General features: G+C 42.2%; 1 protein-coding gene across 5 annotated transcripts in view; it reads right to left on the bottom strand.

Moving 5' to 3' along the window:
• Window positions 1-19,068, bottom strand: part of FAM184B (family with sequence similarity 184 member B) — a 49,138-nt gene extending 30,070 nt beyond the window's left edge. For all 5 annotated transcript variants that reach the window (XM_063457820.1, XM_063457816.1, XM_063457818.1 and 2 more), the window contains exon 1: window positions 18,839-19,068. In XM_063457820.1, the coding sequence (XP_063313890.1) occupies window positions 18,839-18,964 (126 nt within the window). In that variant the 5' untranslated portion in view covers window positions 18,965-19,068. The remainder of the gene's footprint in view (window positions 1-18,838) is intronic.
• Between the last annotated feature and the right edge of the window lie 391 nt (window positions 19,069-19,459).

A 19,459-nucleotide genomic window follows, 5' to 3' on the forward strand; every position in this document is an offset into this window, starting at 1 on the left:
AGCACAGACACTCAGACAGAGGATTTATAGCACTGGAATTGGAGATTCATCAACAACAGAATGGCGGCTGATATAAACCGAATGCATACTGCAGGAGGCACGTTCGCCAGCTATTATTAATTTGTTTTTTCAAGTGAATAATAATTTAAAAGACTGTTTGCTCGCTGGCAGCATTAGCAGCCAGCATGCAAATAGTTCAAACCCCTCCACAGTATGAAAAACATAAAATGCTTATAAAACGAAATAAATAAAAATCCTACAGGGGTCAATAAGATCCCCATATTGCTACAATGGAGGAAATCTACCTCCATATCTTTCTGGGAGTTCGGTCCATGTCTGCTAAACATTAAAAACTAGTTGCTAGAAATAGCGAGGGGAAGACATCGGATGGGGGCTATTTGAAATATTATGGGTAATTTATAGCCCCTTCCCCTGACCCCGCCCATGTCATTGTTCACCCTCCCAAATAATAGTTAGCCCACCCCAGGTGGCTCAGGGTCTCCAAGCCCCTAGTTGTCCCCCTAAAATAAAAGTCCCTACCTACTCCCCTTCAAGCTAATAATAGTGAGGAGAGGGCCAATAATTATAAAACATTTAAAAACACTCACAAAACAATTATACTTAGAATCACAAGACTTCTCTTCACTGCTTCTTCTGATTTTTTAGGTTCAAGGCCTGATTGCAAAATAAAAAAAAAATAATGCATCTTCACCGGTGGTAGGTTTGCCGCAAAATGTTCAGTCATAGTCTTTTATAGGGTTCCCACGCTATGACAGCTATCACAAAGCAGGGGTAAATTTGTAGTAAATCAGAACTAATCAGAGTGCTCTGACAAACAAGTTTTGAGAGAAGAGCGCCCTTTTACCTTAAATATAAGGGCCACCACCAATCGGTGGTGGCCAGAGAACGGCCACCCTCTTAGTATTTAAAGTAACCACCACCTCATGTCCAAGGGTGGAGGCATTGGGGAGAATATGCCCCCTGTTATTTCACAGGAACGACTCCCATGGGATGGGACCTTTTCTAGCGACTGAGCAGTAATGGATGCCCAGTTGCTTGGTTTAAACATTTAGCAGACATGCGGTAGGTTGGGGAATATAACAGTTATAGCAATATGGGAATTTTTTTTAATTTTTTTTATTTGACAATACATCTTTTTGATCCCCATAGGATTTTTATTTATTTTATTGGACTATTTCCATGTGGCGGATGGGTAACAAGCACTGGACAGCCGCCACATAATTAACCTCACGGGTTTCAAGGGTTAACTATTTGCCTGCTGGCTGTTAGTGGGCAAATCGTTTAGATTTTTCTTCAATTTATTAGTTACAGGCCGGTGGCATTAGGTCCGGCTAAAATATAATAATGTTTTGTTTTTTTAAATATACTAATGCGCTCTAATAATCTCCATCACTGTCAGCTGTAGAGATCTGAGGCTAAAGACCCCACATCTGGGTCTTCAGGTTCCACAAACCCCCCTGCAATGACTCTGCTAAATATAACAGGAACAAGGACTTGCTGCCCCTGGCCTAAACTACACTTTATAGTTTTGCTTTTGCTGTACTTACTGCAGGCAGAGAGTTAACTCTATTTAATTCACAAGAGACAGTGTGTCTCCTTTCCTTTTATTCTTAGTGTCTGTTTCAACATGTGGAATGCCCCAGTGATTAGCTCACATACAGTTTTCAAGTAACAGGGAACATACTCTCAGTTATACTTGGTTGGGATAAAAAAAAAAAAATCCCTGGAATTTACACTATTGAATAAAACACTGAACATCACCTACAACTTGTTATAACCTTTTTTTATTAGGTGTTCCATTTCCTTTTAAATGTATATTAAAGGGAAACTCCAATGCCCAAATACAAAATAAATAAAATCATTGTTTAGTAGATATATCTCAAATTAAAACTTGCATGCTTATGCATTTTTTTTGTCGGAGTTATATGTAAAACAGCTTTCAGAAACTGTATTTCTCGTGTCTGCTGCCTTTGCAAGCCCTCCCTTTCTAACCCCACCCAGACTTTCCTTGACTGTCCAATCACAGACTTCCCAATGCAGCTCAATGAGAAGTCTTTGCAAGACAGGAGCTCTGGACAATTGCAGGCACTTGAGTTCAGTTTAACTTGTAGTAACACAGTAAAGGAGTTTAAGCATGCGTGGGATAGGCATAAGGCTATCCTAACTATAAGATAATGCCAGGGACTAATGAAAGTATTTAGAAAACTGGGCAGACTAGATGGGCCGAATGGTTCTTATCTGCCGTCACATTCTATGTTTCTATGTTTCTATGTTTCTAACTAAGCTAAACAAGCCAGGAAGTAACAGGGCCTGCTTGCTTGAAAAGCCAATGGGGTGTAAACAGTATAATTCATAAAAGTGTAAATTTCTATTGAAATCTGCAATTTTTCCAAAATGAAAAAAATAGGACACACTCTTAACACATACATCATTTCAGCAAGCTAAAGTGTTTTAGGGGTCTGAAGTGTGCCTTTAATGGGTTACAACAACCACCATGACCACTTCTGCCAAAGATATTTTCAGTTTTGTGCCGGGGACTTTTGACACCTCCAGCACACATGAGTTTTTCAGCCTGAAACTCTGCGTGACAGTCAGTATAGGCATTTACACCCTGTAATGAAAACCATTGCTATGCCTACAAAAATGCAATGTTTTCATCATGTAATGTTAAAACGAAAGAAACATGGAACCCAGACCACTTCATTAAGATTAAGTGGTCTGGGTGACTATAGAGGTGCCTATTGAGTCCTTTTAACAAAAACTGTGGGAGATAATCCATGCCAGGCTTGTAATCTAAACCAGTAGGGAAAGTCAAGTCCAGTCTTTAGTAGCCTCTCTCTTTGAGGGTACATAGCTTCCACTAACCCTCTCCTATCTGGCCATATGGGAACAGACAAAAGGTTTGGTTTAACAACTGGGGCCTTCTGCCACTGCACCCCCTTTCATGTCCAGTCTCAGCAGAGGCGAATTTCAAAGGCCCACTTCTCCCACCAAAGCTAAGAAGACAAAGAGGATTCTCTCGTTAGCCATACTAGATCACAGTTTGCATCTGCTTATGGCTCACATTCCTGATAGTAAAGACCAAGATGGACACCACGCTTTTACCAAAGACGTCAAAGTTATTTTCATTATGTACATGCATGGAGGTCATTATAAAATGAAAAAATGTGACAGTTTATTTTAAAGATTAGCTGTCTGCAGAGTAGCTATTTTTACTATAGTTATAACATGGATTATCAATAATATATTATTGCACATGTTGTACAGGTTTGTTTGTTAAAGTCCTGCTCCTCTCATTAATTTTGCTACAAACTAACAATATGCACACACTAAAGATGCTTTATATGTATCTGCTTATTAATACACTGTATACTGTATACCTTTTGCCAAACCATCTCAACAATTACTGCAGGAAGTAAAATACAAAACAGATGAGTAATGGCAAAAACCTAGTTTTGTTTGTATTGTTTTAATTAATACATCTGTCTCTAGGAGAAAACAAATTGCATATTTATTTGTATCATGCTTTGTCTGATATATATATATATATATATATATATATATTTGTGTACGGCACATTCCGAGGACGTAAGGAAAACAGGGTTTAAAAACAAGTAGTTCCTTAATAGCAAGTCAGTTGAGGTGTGCCGAAACTGACGTAAGGTTAGGCCTGTAAAAGAGGGCCCACCTAGGAATATGATAAAATTGAGGGTGCGGTGGGAGGGGCACTTCCGAGATCGTCGAAGACAGGTAAGCAGGGGCTCACTGAGTTTAAATAGGGAATTTAAGTGCCTCCCACAATTACAGGCCAAGCCTTCTATTTGTGTACGGCACATTCCGAGGACGTAAGGAAAACAGGGTTTAAAAACAAGTAGTTCCTTAATAGCAAGTCAGTTGAGGTGTGCCGAAACTGACGTAAGGTTAGGCCTGTAAAAGAGGGCAAAAATAATAACCATTGAAACAAAATGCGTTTATTAAGCGGTACATCATTTAGTCATATCACAGAAAGCCAGCCTTATCTCTTTCTCTGGATTGGGAATGTATCTGTTGTATGCAGATGATTTCCACCTCCCCATGTTTTTAATTATGTGTGTCGGTACGTGATTACCTGAGGCAGCTGTGGCTGCTCCAATGCGGAAAGAATGGCCCGAGAAAGAACGTGGGTTTTGTCCCAAGCGGAGTAAAAGGGTGCGTATGTACAGCATGAAGATCTTTGTGGTCAGGGGTTTCCCTAGTAAAGCTAGAAGTGGGCTATCAGGAGCGGAACTAGCTTGGGCTGCTACTAGCCTATCCAATACCCGGACGGGACACCATTTGGTTGACGTGGGGTAAAAGTTAATTACCACTGGTGGGCCTGTTTGGCTTGTTTTGGTACGGGTAATGGACAAAGTGTAGTGATCTAGATTTTTAATTAAGTGTTTCTTTTGGAGGCACGAGCTGAAATCAGAAGCTCTCTCTACAGTGAACTCTTTGGGTCTCAAGAAACCATAAAAGGCTAGATAAGCCGCTGATTTGATAACGAGGTTTGTGATATGTTCGAAAGGGGACGTGTCGAGTACATCGGACAAATTCCAACTTACTATCTATGGGAAGGCGTTTAGTGGGTATGTGTACTGACAAGTTGTGAATGCCTTTGAGGACACTTTTAAGAGGGTAGGAAGAAAGGAAAGGAGACTTGTTGGGAAAGGAGGTTAACATGTAGTGTTGGATTCCCGTTAAGTAGAGTTTGATTGTGTTGTAAGATAGATTAAGAGAAAAGTGGCAAAAAGTTGTGAAAGCAACCATGGTTTCAACAGAAAAAACATTTATTATACAGTAATTACGAATGAAACACAAAAACAGTTCATATGCTCTGTAATAGGCTTTCCTCGTGTTGAGGGATAAACCCGCCTGAGCAAGCGTGCCGCTCAGCTGTAGGAGAGAGCTTAATGCATTACCAGGTCTTCGAACTTTGGAGGCACCCTGGGTCGCTGGGAAGCAGTAGGATGTAGCCTGAAGAACTCCTGCAAATTGAAGCGTGACAGAGCATCAGCGGCAGTATTCAGTATACCTGGGACGTGAACACAGGATATGCAGAACTGGAGATTAGCTGCTAGCCAAGTGAGTCTCCTGACTAGGTTCATGATCGTGAGGGACCGAGAGCGGCCCTTGTTGATGATGTTACAGGTAGCTAAGTTGTCACAAAAACACCTGACTGACTGCCCCCTCCACTCTACCCCCCACGTGTAAGCTGCTGCAACGATAGGGTAGATCTCGAAAAGAGAGGAGGTGGTACTGAAACCCTCGAGTGACGTGGTTTCGACCGGCCATGAGTCGAATAGCCACTCGTCTCCAAAGATGGCCGCATATCCTAAGGCCCCTGAAGCGTCAGTCCAGAGTACTGGGGAATCGTCGGAAACGGGGGGAACAAACAGCGACCTGCCGTTCCACGAGGAAAGGAACAGCTGCCACATTCTCAGGTCAGCTATAGCCGACTCGTCTAGGGTTGTAGTGGAGTCATCGTCAGGGAGACCGTGCAAAAGTGAAAGGATCCTGGAAATGAACGACCTACCCTGTGGAATTATTCTCATGGCAAAATTAAGTGAGCCTAAAAGTGACTGTAGCTGTTTCCTGGTGCAAGTGCCTAGTGACATGCAGGTGCTAATGTAAGACAGAATACGGTCTACTTTCTCCTGGGGTAGGCTGGCGTGCATGGTGACAGAATTGAGTGTAATCCCCAGAAAAGTAATTTCGGTTTTGGGACCTTCAGTTTTGTCCTGGGCTACGGGGACACCTAAATCTTTGAAGAGCGTGAGCAAGAGATGAAGGCTGCGTGGAGTGCAGTGGTGAGGTTCAATGGTGAGGAAGTCATCTAAATAATGTATCACAACTGGGCATCTGCAGAAGTTAAGGAGAAGCCATGTCAAGGTTTCGGCGAATAGGTCGAATAACTTGGGGCTACTTTTGGAGCCGAAAGTAAGCCTGGTAGCGAAATAGTAGTTGTCTAGCCACTTAACTCCGTGCAGATGCCAGAGTGATTTATGGATGGGAAGTAACTTAAAGGCGTTGGTAATATCCGACTTACTTAACCAGGCCGCCTTCCCGGAGTTAATAATCGCCTGAATGGCATCATCAATTCTAGCGTATTGAAGAGAAAAATCTTCTGACGGGATTAGTGCATTCAGGCTAGGTGTGGGAGAAGCGTGTGGTGAGAAAAATCAATAATAAGCCTCTTTTTGATGTTAAACTTCCCAGTGGCGATACCTAGAGGGTTAGTCCTCCATGAGGAGAAAGGAGGAGTAGTGAAAGGGCCTATCATGAAGCCGTTATCCACTTCTTTCTGTAAGAGAACTTGTAGGGTATCGGGGTCTGTGAGAGCTGACTGAAGGTTGGGGCACTCCAGGATGCCTGAGGGGAGAGAGACAAAGCCTGTGTGAAACCCGTGAGTGAACCCTGACGTGAGAAATTCCACCAGATGCAAAGAAGGATGATTAGCCAGGTAACGTTGCAAACTCGGAATGTTTATTGGAGTAGAAGCCTTTTTAGGGTACAATTTGTTAGGGCACATCGTCTTGGCATGTGCCCTGAAACAAAGCGAGCACACATGCAGCAGCCTACAAGCACTGTAACTACAACCCCCAGCATTAAAATTATTGCAGACCTGAGCTTTTCCCAAGAACACTATGGGCCTGCCTAATTTATCTCTAACCTCCTTCTGGCCGGAAGTCGACTGGAAATCGGAGTTGGCGCTGCTGGTAGAGGGGATAGCTACATTCTCGGGACAGAAATTAATAGAGTGAGCTGCAGATGAGCAAATGGCACAGGAAGGGGTTTTCAGACCTGCAAAATGCATGAGAAACAATTCTGTATCTAACTGACCCCAGTCCGTGACTGTATTATACTGGGACAACGAAGCGGCTGACCTAGCGGAGAACGACTTGTGATAGTCGTAGAAGGCAAAGCCCCCGTACTTATAAGCCAACTCTATCACCTTGTGAAGGTACAAATCCAGCTCCTCTCTGCGGAGGGGAAAAGCAGTACAGATAACGTCTCTGTATAGGCCAAATGCCAAGACAAACTCAGGGATGTTAAGTTTCCTATTCAACCTCGGGTCCCTGGCCCTCATCACTACTGATAGGTCCTCAAACGTGTATGCCCTGTTTTCAACCACGTCTTGAGCCGCTATCAGTAGCGAGGCCAAGTTAACATCCTTTCCCTCTATGATGTCACGTCTGAGAGACTGTGGTATCAGGTGAATAGGATTAATAAGGTTGGAAACTTTCCTAGGCGGTGGAGGGTCACTGTTACCTCCTAGAGCGGGCGAGGGTTGGACAACCGGCCCGGGCAACTCGGGGACTGAAGGGACGTTATTAGCTTCCAGGTTATCCAATCTGTTATTGATGGTGGCAACTGAGGACACTAGGGAGGCCATCATGGCGTGTAATTCAGCCAGGCTATTAAGTACGTTAACCTGCGAACTAGGGCCAGGCCTTTCGTTATCCTCGGTAGAGTTCAATAAACGAAACAGTTCATTCTTCCTAGCTGAAGCCGGATAAGGGATATTTATCTTTTTAAGTTCAGCGGTAATCTTAGGGATAGTCCAGGAGCGGTAGCTGGAAGCTGGACTTGGAGGGGTTGGTTGCGTTCTCTGCGTGCCCGACCTGAGTGGGGTGCTGGAAACCGACAGATTGTCTTCTAACACCGAAGCGTTGGACATTCTAAGGGGCAGAGAGGGCGAGTTTAGTGTTGAAAATTAAAAAGCTGGAGGGACCCCACTTACTAGGCTAGTGCCCATAGGCGAAATTGTATTAGCTTAGCTTTTGTTGGTGGCAGATGAGGCCCTAACTACTTGCCAAGCGGCTATGAGAGGCACTAACTATGATTTGGCGCGTGGGGCCTTGGTGCCACTGAGGTGGGTGGCGGGGAGTTGGCCTCTCGGTGACATGAAAAAGAAGCAATATGATTGGCCGTGACTGGTGAGGCCCTAACTAATATTGAAGCAAGGCTATAGCTATGCGTTGGGACGATTGGCCTGAACCTCGGAACGTAAGGGCTGACCTATGCCTTGCGGGACCTCTAACCTTATAGGCAAAGAGCCCACGGGAACATACCTAAGTTGGCGGGAGAAATTACAACTAGTCCTCGAACCCCCCCCCCCCCCCCCCCGTCAGGACATACCAATAACATACCTGCTGAGGAAGGAAACTTTACTTGACCTAATAAAGTATAATCCTGCAGGGAACCAATGGAACTAAAGGAAAAGAAACGTGACCTATTTACGATATGTACTATTTAACTACAGCATACACACAAGAACTGGGTGACACCGAGGCCTACCTCTTAACAAAGCTGCGAAAACGTACACCCGCGAAGGGCCACTTGCGAGAAGTGTCAGTACTAGTAAGAACTACAACAAAAACAGGACAGGAACAGCCATTTAACACAATTTAACAACATACCCCCTATTTACGCTATTTAGCTATTTATGACATAAGGGGACCACATAACTACTTTAAACACCGAAGTTGAGAATACTGGGCACTACTAAACCGCTTAAACCCCTTTCATATCAAACGTAACCACTTAAGACTTATCTTAAAACGTGAATACAGCCCCTGAATACGGAACAGAATGAAGATAAACGTACCCCCTGAACGAAAACGTATGGCAACCCGTTGTGGCTGAAGGAGACTACGAGGTGTAAGTGTAACTGAACGTGTTACACTGACCGAGAAAAGCGGATTGAATGCGAGCCCGTGAGCGACAGGGCTAAACTTACGATTCTGATGCCGTCCGAGAGAGGCAGGAAGCGGAATACTCACGAATACAGCTACCGGGCGTATGAACCGGGCTGCCGGCGGGCGGGAATACTGACGTTACGGATCTGCAAACCGGAAGTACACTGAAGCACTTCCGAGATCGTCGAAGACAGGTAAGCAGGGGCTCACTGAGTTTAAATAGGGAATTTAAGTGCCTCCCACAATTACAGGCCAAGCCTTCTATATATATATATATATATATATATATATATATATATATATATATAGAACCTGGAGAGTCGTCAAATAAAATCCCAATGCTGCATGGATTTACATTTTCATCCATCAGGAAAATTGCACAAAGGGTAAATTACATGTATACACTAGAATACAGATTTAGGCAAAAGTTTTGAAATCTTTGACCAAATAATATACTTTTTTCAATTTCCAAGTGAAAAGAAGTCGGCTCAACCTCTGCAACGAACAACTACTTTTTCTGCACATTTAAATGCATGATTTTTATTAATTTGCTGAACGTAATCCATAGAAAACATAAGATGACAAATGTGGTATGTTCAACAGTTTTGGTACCTTTTCAGTTAAAGGAAGATTGTTGGCACCCATACCAACCACAGCATCTCATTGAAGTGATCTGGGTGGAGTGCCCCTGTCCCCTTAACCTTGTAAGTGAAAACATTACAGTTTTTAGAGGGTTAAGAGATTCTCTAGTGGCTTTCTTCCAGACAGCCACTAGAGGTGCTTTCTGCATTTTCACAAAGTTTAACTAAGTTTAGTAAAGCGGCGTTGGGCAGCCTCACGCTTTGCATGAGGACGTCCATTATCTTCAAAAGCTTTATAGAAAGCATGTATTCAATGCTTTTCTATGGGGAAGGTCTAATGTGCACATGTGGCTCATCTCGCATGCACATTTGGTTTCCCCATCGGCGTGATGTCACTGGAGCAAGAGATTAAGCCAGTGCTAATCTCTGTGCTGGAATCAGGTATTAAAAAGGTTTTTTTAACACTTTATTCGCTGTAAGGGGGGGGGGGAGGCGGAGAACACGCACGTAAGAGGGGAACTGACACTACAGGCTATGAATACAGTTTTGTATTCCTAACACTATAGTGGTTCTTTAATTCACTAGTGATTTCTTCGTAAGAATCTTAACTACCTACTAATTACTAAGAATCTTAACTGTTAACTGAACTCATTACACTTTTGCCTCGTTTCCACTGAGCAGTATCGTTCGTGTCGGTACGGTTTGGAAGGGTTAGAATGGTCCAGCCTATTCAGGTGAGTGTTTCACTGCAAGTCGGACCGCCAGGGGCCATGCAGGGTTTAGACCAATGCCTAGCGTGTCATTTGTCGTGAGCATTGACGTTTTCCTGTCTGGATATAGTGTGACGCCAGTAGCTCCACCCTAACCGTACTGTACCAATTTCTATGGACCTACATCTGAATGAGGAACTGGAATGGCATGGTTTTGTTCGGTTGTATGGGCCACTTTCATAATGGAAACACTTCAAATAGCGTACCAGACCGTACCGACCCGAACCGTACCGCTTAGTGGAAACGGCATAACATCATAGCCCAGTGGCTCTTAAATTCCTTAACTCTTGGGTCCTCTCAGTGTTTTGTGCTTAACAACCATGTGCTTCTATAAAAATAAATGAAAATAAAAGACAAATTCTGAAGAATTATTTTCTGAAGAAAATAAAAAAATAATCTTCTATAGAACTCATTGGTGCCTGGTCAATAAACTAAAATAAACCTCACAGATAACTGCAAAGAACCTGCAAGATTTGTGTGCTATAGCAAGAAGTGCAGCAATGCATGCACAGACACAATCTGCACAGACAAGCCAGCAGAAGGAAACATTACTTGCAATTTTATCACAAAACTCAACATCTGAAGTATGTGATTTAACAAGAGGCTAAGTCATAGGTATTTTGGAACCAATTATTATTATTATTATTACTGGCATTTATAAAGCGCCAACAAATTCTGCAGCGCTGTACAACTGGGAAAAAGACAAACACAATAAGAACAGACCGATACAACAGGTAGAGGACCCTGCCCGTGAGCTTACAATCTAAAGGTTAAATTGGAGAGATGAGACAAGAGGTAGTGGTGTTATAAAGTAAAACGTGATCTCTAGGACTACAAATACTAAATGTAAGTTTTAAACTTTTTGAAAAATATAACATTTTGCCAAATGTTATGCATGGGTGGATCATTTATGTTTTAGGGTTGTGTGGCTGCTGGTGGCATATGAAATGATGTAAAGGTAGCGAAATTAATTGATTCTACTAAATATGAACAAATCATAGAAGCTAATGTTTCACAATAAGTAAATAAACTGATGCTGAAAGTGAGTGTATCCAGTAGGACATTAATCCAAAGCATACCTCAAAATCAACTATGAGCTACGCCAAGTAATGAAAGATTAAGATATTTGAATGGCGTTCTCACTACCCAAACTTGATATTAGGTAAATGTATTTCTCGATCTAAAGGGTTCTGTAAGGAACAATTTCAGAGGGGGATGACGGGGGGGATTCTAAAAGAATTATAGGAACTGTTAAGTGGTGTTTAGAGGCTGTAGTTTCAGCCAAAGTGGGTGAAGTGACTGAAAAAGTGCCAACGGTTGTGAACATGGCACATTTACACATTTATTTTCTCAGTCAGTTAAATTTAGCATAAATAGTAATTCTGCATGACAATTTGCAGAAATATGCAGAGTTTAAGTTTCTTCACTGAAATTGCGCTATTTCACTTGGAACAAAAAAAAAGAAAACATGTTATTTTGTGAATGGTAGCCTAACTGCTGCATGCATTTGTAGATACCTCTCTGCAAACTGCATCACTAGTTTATGTTAAATTGCATCTCCTAATTTTTCAAGGGTGAGGGATATTGTTCTAGAAAGGGATCTAGGCCCAACTTGTCCTGAATGCTTTTTTTCAGCATCCTCCAGTAGGCACAATGCATTATCAGCTCATTTTGTTTGTGTGTGTGTGTGACACACCCTATTTTATAGGCAGGTGCCAAACATTAGGGAACCCACACAGAAAATATGGGTAAGTATGAGTTATACTAATGTTTGAGATGGGTGACCCATAAAGTACAATGCACGGTGCCAGAGTACCAAGTGTGCACACAAACCATCATTGAGTATTAAATGTATCCCTCTCACCCCATCATCTTTGTTTTAACAGATGGGTGCCAAGATACTCTAAAAATAGATATAATTGGTTATTTGAACACTGTGCATTGTGGGTAATATTTGGTAAAATATGGCACACACTGCACATTGAAAAATATTTTTTCTTTTCATCATAGAAATCTTAATTCTTTTAATCATCTTTAAAAGTGTGACAGACTACTTGGCGGCCCAACTGTCTCAGGTGGTCATGTGGCATTTCCCTGTTGGGGAAAGAAGATGGGTGGAAATAGAATCTTTGATGGTAGGTCTCGACGTCCCCCAATTTACGATATGGGTCCCTACTCTCTTCGATTATGGGATGTGAACTGCATCAAGTTTGGACTTGCTTCATCCCCCTCCCCTATGACTCCGATACTCAGAAATAGAGAGTTTCCATCTGGTTTGGCCCCTAGGAATTTTTGCAATATAGAAAAGACTGGGTTACAACGGTTTTACCAACTTTATAGGGAAGGGGATATCGTACCTTTTCAAGATCTGCAACAAAATACCTACCTGACTCCAGCTGATTATTTTCGATATGTCCAGATAAGGGACTTCGCTAGGAGACCCCGTATTAAAGCTGCAGCCCAGGGACAGTTTACTTTTTACGAGAGACTATGTAGAGAGGGATCTGCCCCCAAAGGAATGATTACACTTCTGTATGCTCACCTTAGTACAGAGACTAGAGAATGGGGTAGATTGACGTACACTGATAGATGGGAGTCGGACCTAGGGGAGGAACTAGAAGGAATTGAATGGCAGGAAATCTGGGAAGCAACCAAGAGCGCTTCTATATGTGTCACGCAGCAGGAACAGGCTTGGAAAACCATGCTCAAGTGGTATACTACTCCGATAACTTTGCACAAAATGCACAAGATAGATACTGACGATTGCTGGAGGGGTTGTGGTTTCCGAGGTACGTATCTCCACATGTGGTGGGAATGCCGGAAAATCCATGGTTTTTGGAAGTCTGTTGAAGACCTAGTGAGGCAGACGTTCGACAAACCCCTGGCCTTGGACCCATGGATCTACCTGTTAAATAGATCTATTGAGGGTTGGACGAGAAGGGAGCAGAAACTGGTACGGGCAATAACTTTAAGTGCACGCAGAGCTGTAGCAACGGCGTGGCTAGCACCTGGAGGCCCGGAGTTTGGGGGAGTGATTTCTAAGATAAAGGAAAGCAGAATCATGGAAGATCTGACTGCTAGATTGAGAGGAACAACAGTAGCTTTCCAGAAGGTTTGGGAACCATGGGACAATAGTGTACTGGGTTCTGGTGATGATTGACGGGATGGATATGTGGTTTAAATCGGGGACCGACACAGCTGGATCGGAGTCGGACTGGATTTCCTTAGCCTCGTTCGCCTCCCCCCCCTATCCTTAAAACTCACTCTTTTCTCGTCCTCTCCATCCCTTTTCCTTGCTTTTTCTTTTCTCTCTCTTTTTCACTTTTCTTCACCTTGTTACTAAACCCTTGGTTTCCAAGGGTATATTCTCTTTTTTACCTTATTATTTCTAATGTTGTCTCAGTCTATATTGTCGTTCTTTACTTTCCTCGCTCAGGCATGAGTAAACTACCGAAGAATTGAGGATGCCTAAAGTTCACTCTGATATGGATAGAGTTAGGGCTCCTTTATAAGATACGTAGCCTGATTAAAATACAACATCATCGATGGGAGGCAAGTGGTATAGAATCCATAAACAGGCTTGTCTTTGGGGCTAATGTTTTATTTCGTATTTTGGAGGATGATCTCTAACATTTTGGCTTCTGCGCAAGCATCATCGTTGTATTGCTCTCGCTATACCTCTCATGAGCAAAAGTGGGGAATTTAAATAACGTCACTATATAAAAACATAAATTCCTCGATAGGGGGCAAGTTGTATGGAATTCATAAAGTGGCTTGTAGTATGTGCCGATGTCAATTTTTTTTGTTCTCTAAGTATGCTCTTCTATATATTGGCTTCTGCGCAAGTTGTATTTGTCTTGCATTGCCTGTCGTGTGCAAAAATAAAGAATTAAAAAAAAAAAAGTGTGACAGAAAATTTATGCATTTTACTGCTCTTTGGTAACAGCTGTTTTCTCAGTTTTGAATGAGGGTACAGCATTTAAACGACTCATGTAGGAGAATATAAATACTATTCAAACGCAGGCTTTAACTCGCACCTTATGTGCAGATGTGTGTAAATCTCTCCAGTGTACTAAAAAGACAGAAAGTACCCTCTACTGAAAGTGTTGCCGGTGACATTATCTGTTAGGGGACAACATTAACAAATACCAATTACATAAACAGTAAGTGCTTTAAATGGTGGTGTGCCTTCAAATTGTTCCAGAAGAAACTTTGTGCATAAAACGCTTCAAAACAAACATAATTCATGCAAATTATGTTTTTTTTTTTGCCTGCATTATGTTTGTTTTGACGAGTTTTTTGCACGAGGCTTGTTTTGGAACAATAGAGCACTTTAATAGTTAGGTTATCTTATTGGAGTGTTTTTTAAGCTAAGCCACTTTTAAGGTGCCGCTATGTTATACTTATTTTTGGTATTAATGAAGTATTCTCTATTTAAAAAAAAAAGAGTTTTATTAGTGTAATGTTTTCTGTGTCTTCATTGTATTGAACCAGTACTTATGTTATAAATTCAATATTTAACTAAGTTGGGATCAAAGCAGCCTATGGTCTGTATATGTGCATCCAATTCAATGGCTGCTGCTAGCCTTACTCCTATTAAAAACAGACAATTTATCTTAAAAAATAAAAACATAATCAGGGCAATTAAGCAGAAGAAAAAAAAATTGGGAGGTGTAAACTATCACTACAAATGTGCAACTTTAAGCTTTTCAGTGCAGCAATACTATTATGTTAGACTCTCCCTAATACATATTTGTCAGCCCCTCGCCCTGCCCGGCACTCACTTCGCACTCCTATCCCTGCAGTGCACCGGGTTTCTCTGCGCCATTGGTCAGTACTTCGTTTGAGTTTTCACATGTTGGGGTGTGTTCGTGGGTTGGAGGTGTTCACACGGTGCCGAGATCACATCTCGCAATTCGGCTTGACAAAGGTCTTTCACAAGGAATTGCAAACTGATACCAAATCCATTAGGCACGCGCCTTCTGAGCCCGCCGTTCTTTAGAGGGAAGGAGGCTTGTCCCATCCAGGGGGTGTGCCAGTGAAGCAGGTGTGATGCTAGAGGGGGCATACCCCCCTTTCCTATTTACACCTGCTCCCACAAGTTATCAGTGTGCAGCATTATTGTGCTCCTTGACTCTGTTGTTTCCTTGTTGCTGTTATGACTACCTGGTATTTGATCTTTGGCCTGGCCTCCATTTATGAATCTGTGCTGACTGACCTGACCTCTTGCTAGTCCAACCCTGCCTCTGCCTAATCCTTATCTGTACCTCGCCTTGAACTTAGTAATGCCTGTTGGGCGTTATTCTTTAGGTCCCCCTTACCTAAAAATTGTACAAATAACTAATAAAATAAAGTTTTACTTACCTGAAATCCAGAGTTGGGCGAAGCTCCCTGACTTCACACCTGCTGTTGTGCTGTCCAATCAAAGACTTCCCATAGAGAAGGAGAGGTAGCCAAGGGGTAAAAATAAATTAGCAGATGTTATAGGGAAGCAGGAAGTATAGGGAGGGGGGACACAAGCTTCCCCTTGCAGGCCCTGCCTGCAGTGTGCTTTGATGACAGATGTAAAACATGCACAGAATTGACATTAGGCACCCCGGAACAGTTACAGGTTTCCACAGTCACGTGTACCTGGGTTGTTAATAGTCCCAAGTGCAAATATTTCTGGATGTACATTTTTTTAAGCAGAAACACTGTACAGCCAGATTCCTTCCTCCATGACCACTTCAAGAAGTAGAAGTCATGGATGTTGGAGTAACCCTTTAATTGTCTCCTGCTGGCACTGAGAGTAAAGATGGGCAAAGAATTAAAACATAATAACATTAGTTGTCATATATAGTTTCCTGGTTTATCATTAATTTGGAGGAAAAAAATAAATATATATTTATTTCGATATGCTGCTACGTAATGCAACACAGGACTATCTTTCTGAATAAGTACTGACCATCCAGGAGAAATCTTTGCACATACTTTGCCCAATGCAGTTAGCATAGTTATAAGGAGCAAAGAAATGTCTCAATGATTTTTAAACCACCGTAAAACAAAATGTAAACAATACTTTAATCACGCATTCCTCCACTGTCGAGCGTTACATATAAACACTGTAATGTCTACCGGTATGTCTGGAAAATATCTTTAATGTTTGAGAAATCTGAATAGCAATAGAATGTACATGACTATCAAATAGTAATATAGGCAACAGAGGCTTCAATGGGGGTGTTGGGCGAGCTCCCTGTGCAAGGAGAGTATAGAGCAGTTGTTGCTCAGGTCCATGGCTCATGGTTACTGGGGCCATTCAGAGATTTAAATATTAATTGGTGGTGCAGTGTAAGCAATCACACTAGTGTGAGAAGGAGAATACTCACATGTTCTCCTTCTCGTGCTGCGCAGTCCCAAGCTTGGCAGCGGATGGCTTAGCAAGCAGCAGACCAGGCGTGGATATATGACATTACTGCTATAAACCCATGTGACTTTCTGTACTTCCTGCTGGACATAAGGAAGGAGAGAGGGACCAGAGACATGGGCAAGGAGCCCGGCTACAATCAAAAGCTAAGCCACCAGTCAATACAGCTTAGTCCCAGCCAAGGGCAGACTCATCCAGTAACCTGCCCAGGATATCCTCAGCCCTGGGCCAGCTCATTCACCAGCATGCCTATGTCTGCAATATTGGGAGCCAGCTCATCCACAAGCTTGCCCAGGTCACTACAAGCATGCACAGCCAGGGACCAGCCCAGGCACCAACCTTCCCATCCAGTAGCCTACCTAGACCAGGGTCTAGCCAGCACAGGCCAGTAGAGTCAGGAGCCAGCTAGCAAAATATCAGATGCAGGTAGAGCACCAGCAGGACCCAAGTAAGTGGCACATCAATATCAAAAACAGAGATTATGATAATTTAGAGAAACCCAATAGCTTGCTCTTTGGGAAATCCCCACTCAGGTTTGTAACTAGTTTTTGCTCACTTGTGCCAATATTGAGTGAACCTATACCATTTGCATATCAGGCTGATCCCACCCATAAGGGCAGTACATAATTGAATTGCCAACAAGTTCCTTCTGCACGAGAGATACAGCAATCCCAGATGATCGTTTCGTCCTTCTTTGGGTCATGTCAGCAAGGTGTAGCTGAAATCCCTCTAGACACAGTGAGCACTGAGCACTGTGTTCACTCCTGGATTACCCTTTTAGGGTAGGCCCTGAGCATATGCATTGAAGCAGAATCTCCCCCACCCCCCCTCTCCCCCCACCCCCCGTCTGTCTGTTGTTGTGCTGATCTACTCCTTTGTATGAGTCAGTACTTGTGTGTGCTTGTGTATATCTGTGTGTCTATGTGTCTGTGTGTGGGTCTAGAATAACTGTGAGTGTGCTAAGAGATTTGATAATTGGTGGAGTTGGGGAATGGCAGGGTAGGGCTTTGGGAAGGGGTTACTAAATAATTTTTGTTTGTTTTTTACCCTAACAATGCCCCTAGTAGGTAACATTAAATATGCATTAGGGTCCTGTTCTCCCCATCACTCTAACATGTTTACTATACTGTTCAGGCCTCACACATAAAGTACATTTTAAGCCATGTAATATCAGTTGGGAGCTGGGTAACTTGAGTAATGTTATGAGGTCAAGATAGCTGAACAACATACATAGTCAATACAGTCAATACAGGCCCAAATGGTTACAGTAAGGTGGCCAAGATTGTTGTGTCAAAGAAGGTCATTACGATACAGTCAGAGGCTGGAGGCAAAAGTTTATGGTCAGAGTTCTAAATAACTAGTCCAGTGAACAAACAGAGGTCAGAAATGTATTATTATAACGCAAAATGAACTGTTGGAATTGCTAATCTATAGCATTTTATTTCAGTTAAACCTTATACAATCTGACTTAACCACTCCTGATTTACAGTGACTAACCATAACAAGTGCATAGTTATCGTAGAGTGCCGGAGCTATCATGGCTTTCCTCACCTTCAAAACAGAGCACAGCTACAAGTTATCAAAAAGAATTCCTTTCAGGCTCTCTACAGTGCAATATTTTATTTCAGCTAAAAGTAGTGGCGCTATAGACATGAAGGGACAAAAAAATTGAAATAATATAAAGAGGAGATGCTGATTTGATCAGCATAGGAATTTCTCACAGTGTGGGAGATAGTGTTATGGGGGAGATAACATGATCTGAGAGAGGAAGGAAGAGGTGAGAATATGTGACAATATTAGATATGATATGTGGAAGATGTAAAATTATATAGGATAAGCCGAATTAAGAAAGATGATACAGTGATGAGTAATTAAAAAACAAGGTGACACATGAGACGGAAGGAAGGATGTTATGATTGAAGGAGCTCAGGAGAGAAGAAAGAAACATCGGAAAGAAAAAGCACTTTAAACATGCCATACAAAGTACCATTCTCACTGCACCATCACATAGATGGAACCTTTGTTGCTAAAACAGCTAACCAAAATTCTCGGATCTGAAAACACCAAATCACTGATTTACAAAAGATAATAAAGCAAGACATGATGCATATAAAATTTAAGCATGATTTTATGTTTTCAACTGTAAAATCGTTAATGAAATGCAAACAAAAACGAGTATAAAGAATATTAGTCAATCGCCTTTCAAACAGCGTTTAACAATAGAATGTTCAAGGATTCCTAGGGTTTGCATAGGGATTAGAAGATCAAACAGATTCACAGCTCGTACGACCTGCAAACTGAATCATGCCAGATACACAGATACATTAAAACATGATCTTTTCTTACCTTGGTGAGTTGTGCGATCTTCTTACACATTTTAAAATGCAGTTCCTGAGTGTATTCCTGTGACACTAACTGATTGGCTTTACATCCATTATATGTGCCAGGCTGGTGATATTTTCCTGAAGCCATTGTGCCACTGCTCCAGAAGAACACATTAGTGAGTGGGTGCAATGCTGCACACACAGAAGGTTTACGTACTGTAAGACTGTGGCAGCACAAAAAATCTGCCAAGTCCCCCCCCCTTCACTCCTCCTCAGTAACTGCTGCAGATGTCCTAATCCTTCACAAGGCAGCCAGCCTGCAGCATGTTCAAACTATGTATTCCTTATTGGATAAAACACTGACAGAGAGACGCCAGGGATTTGTGTATGCTAAGAATTCTTTTACAATAAACAGGCTCACAGGGCCAGATTTTCAACTTGCCCCCTAAGGCATCGGACCCACCGGCCTTTTAATCCTTGGGGAAAAAAAAGAGAAAAATTTATGGAGCTGGGGGGAAAGGAGACAATTTGATTTCTTATATTTTATCAATTCACATTTAAATTCAGTAAAATGTATTTAAAGTGACAGTACAGGGAATGGGGTACCTAAATATTGGTTCTTCAGCGGTCGGTAATCTGCAAT

Source organism: Pelobates fuscus, chromosome 6, assembly GCF_036172605.1.
Source record: "Pelobates fuscus isolate aPelFus1 chromosome 6, aPelFus1.pri, whole genome shotgun sequence".
Lineage (NCBI taxonomy): Eukaryota > Metazoa > Chordata > Amphibia > Anura > Pelobatidae > Pelobates > Pelobates fuscus.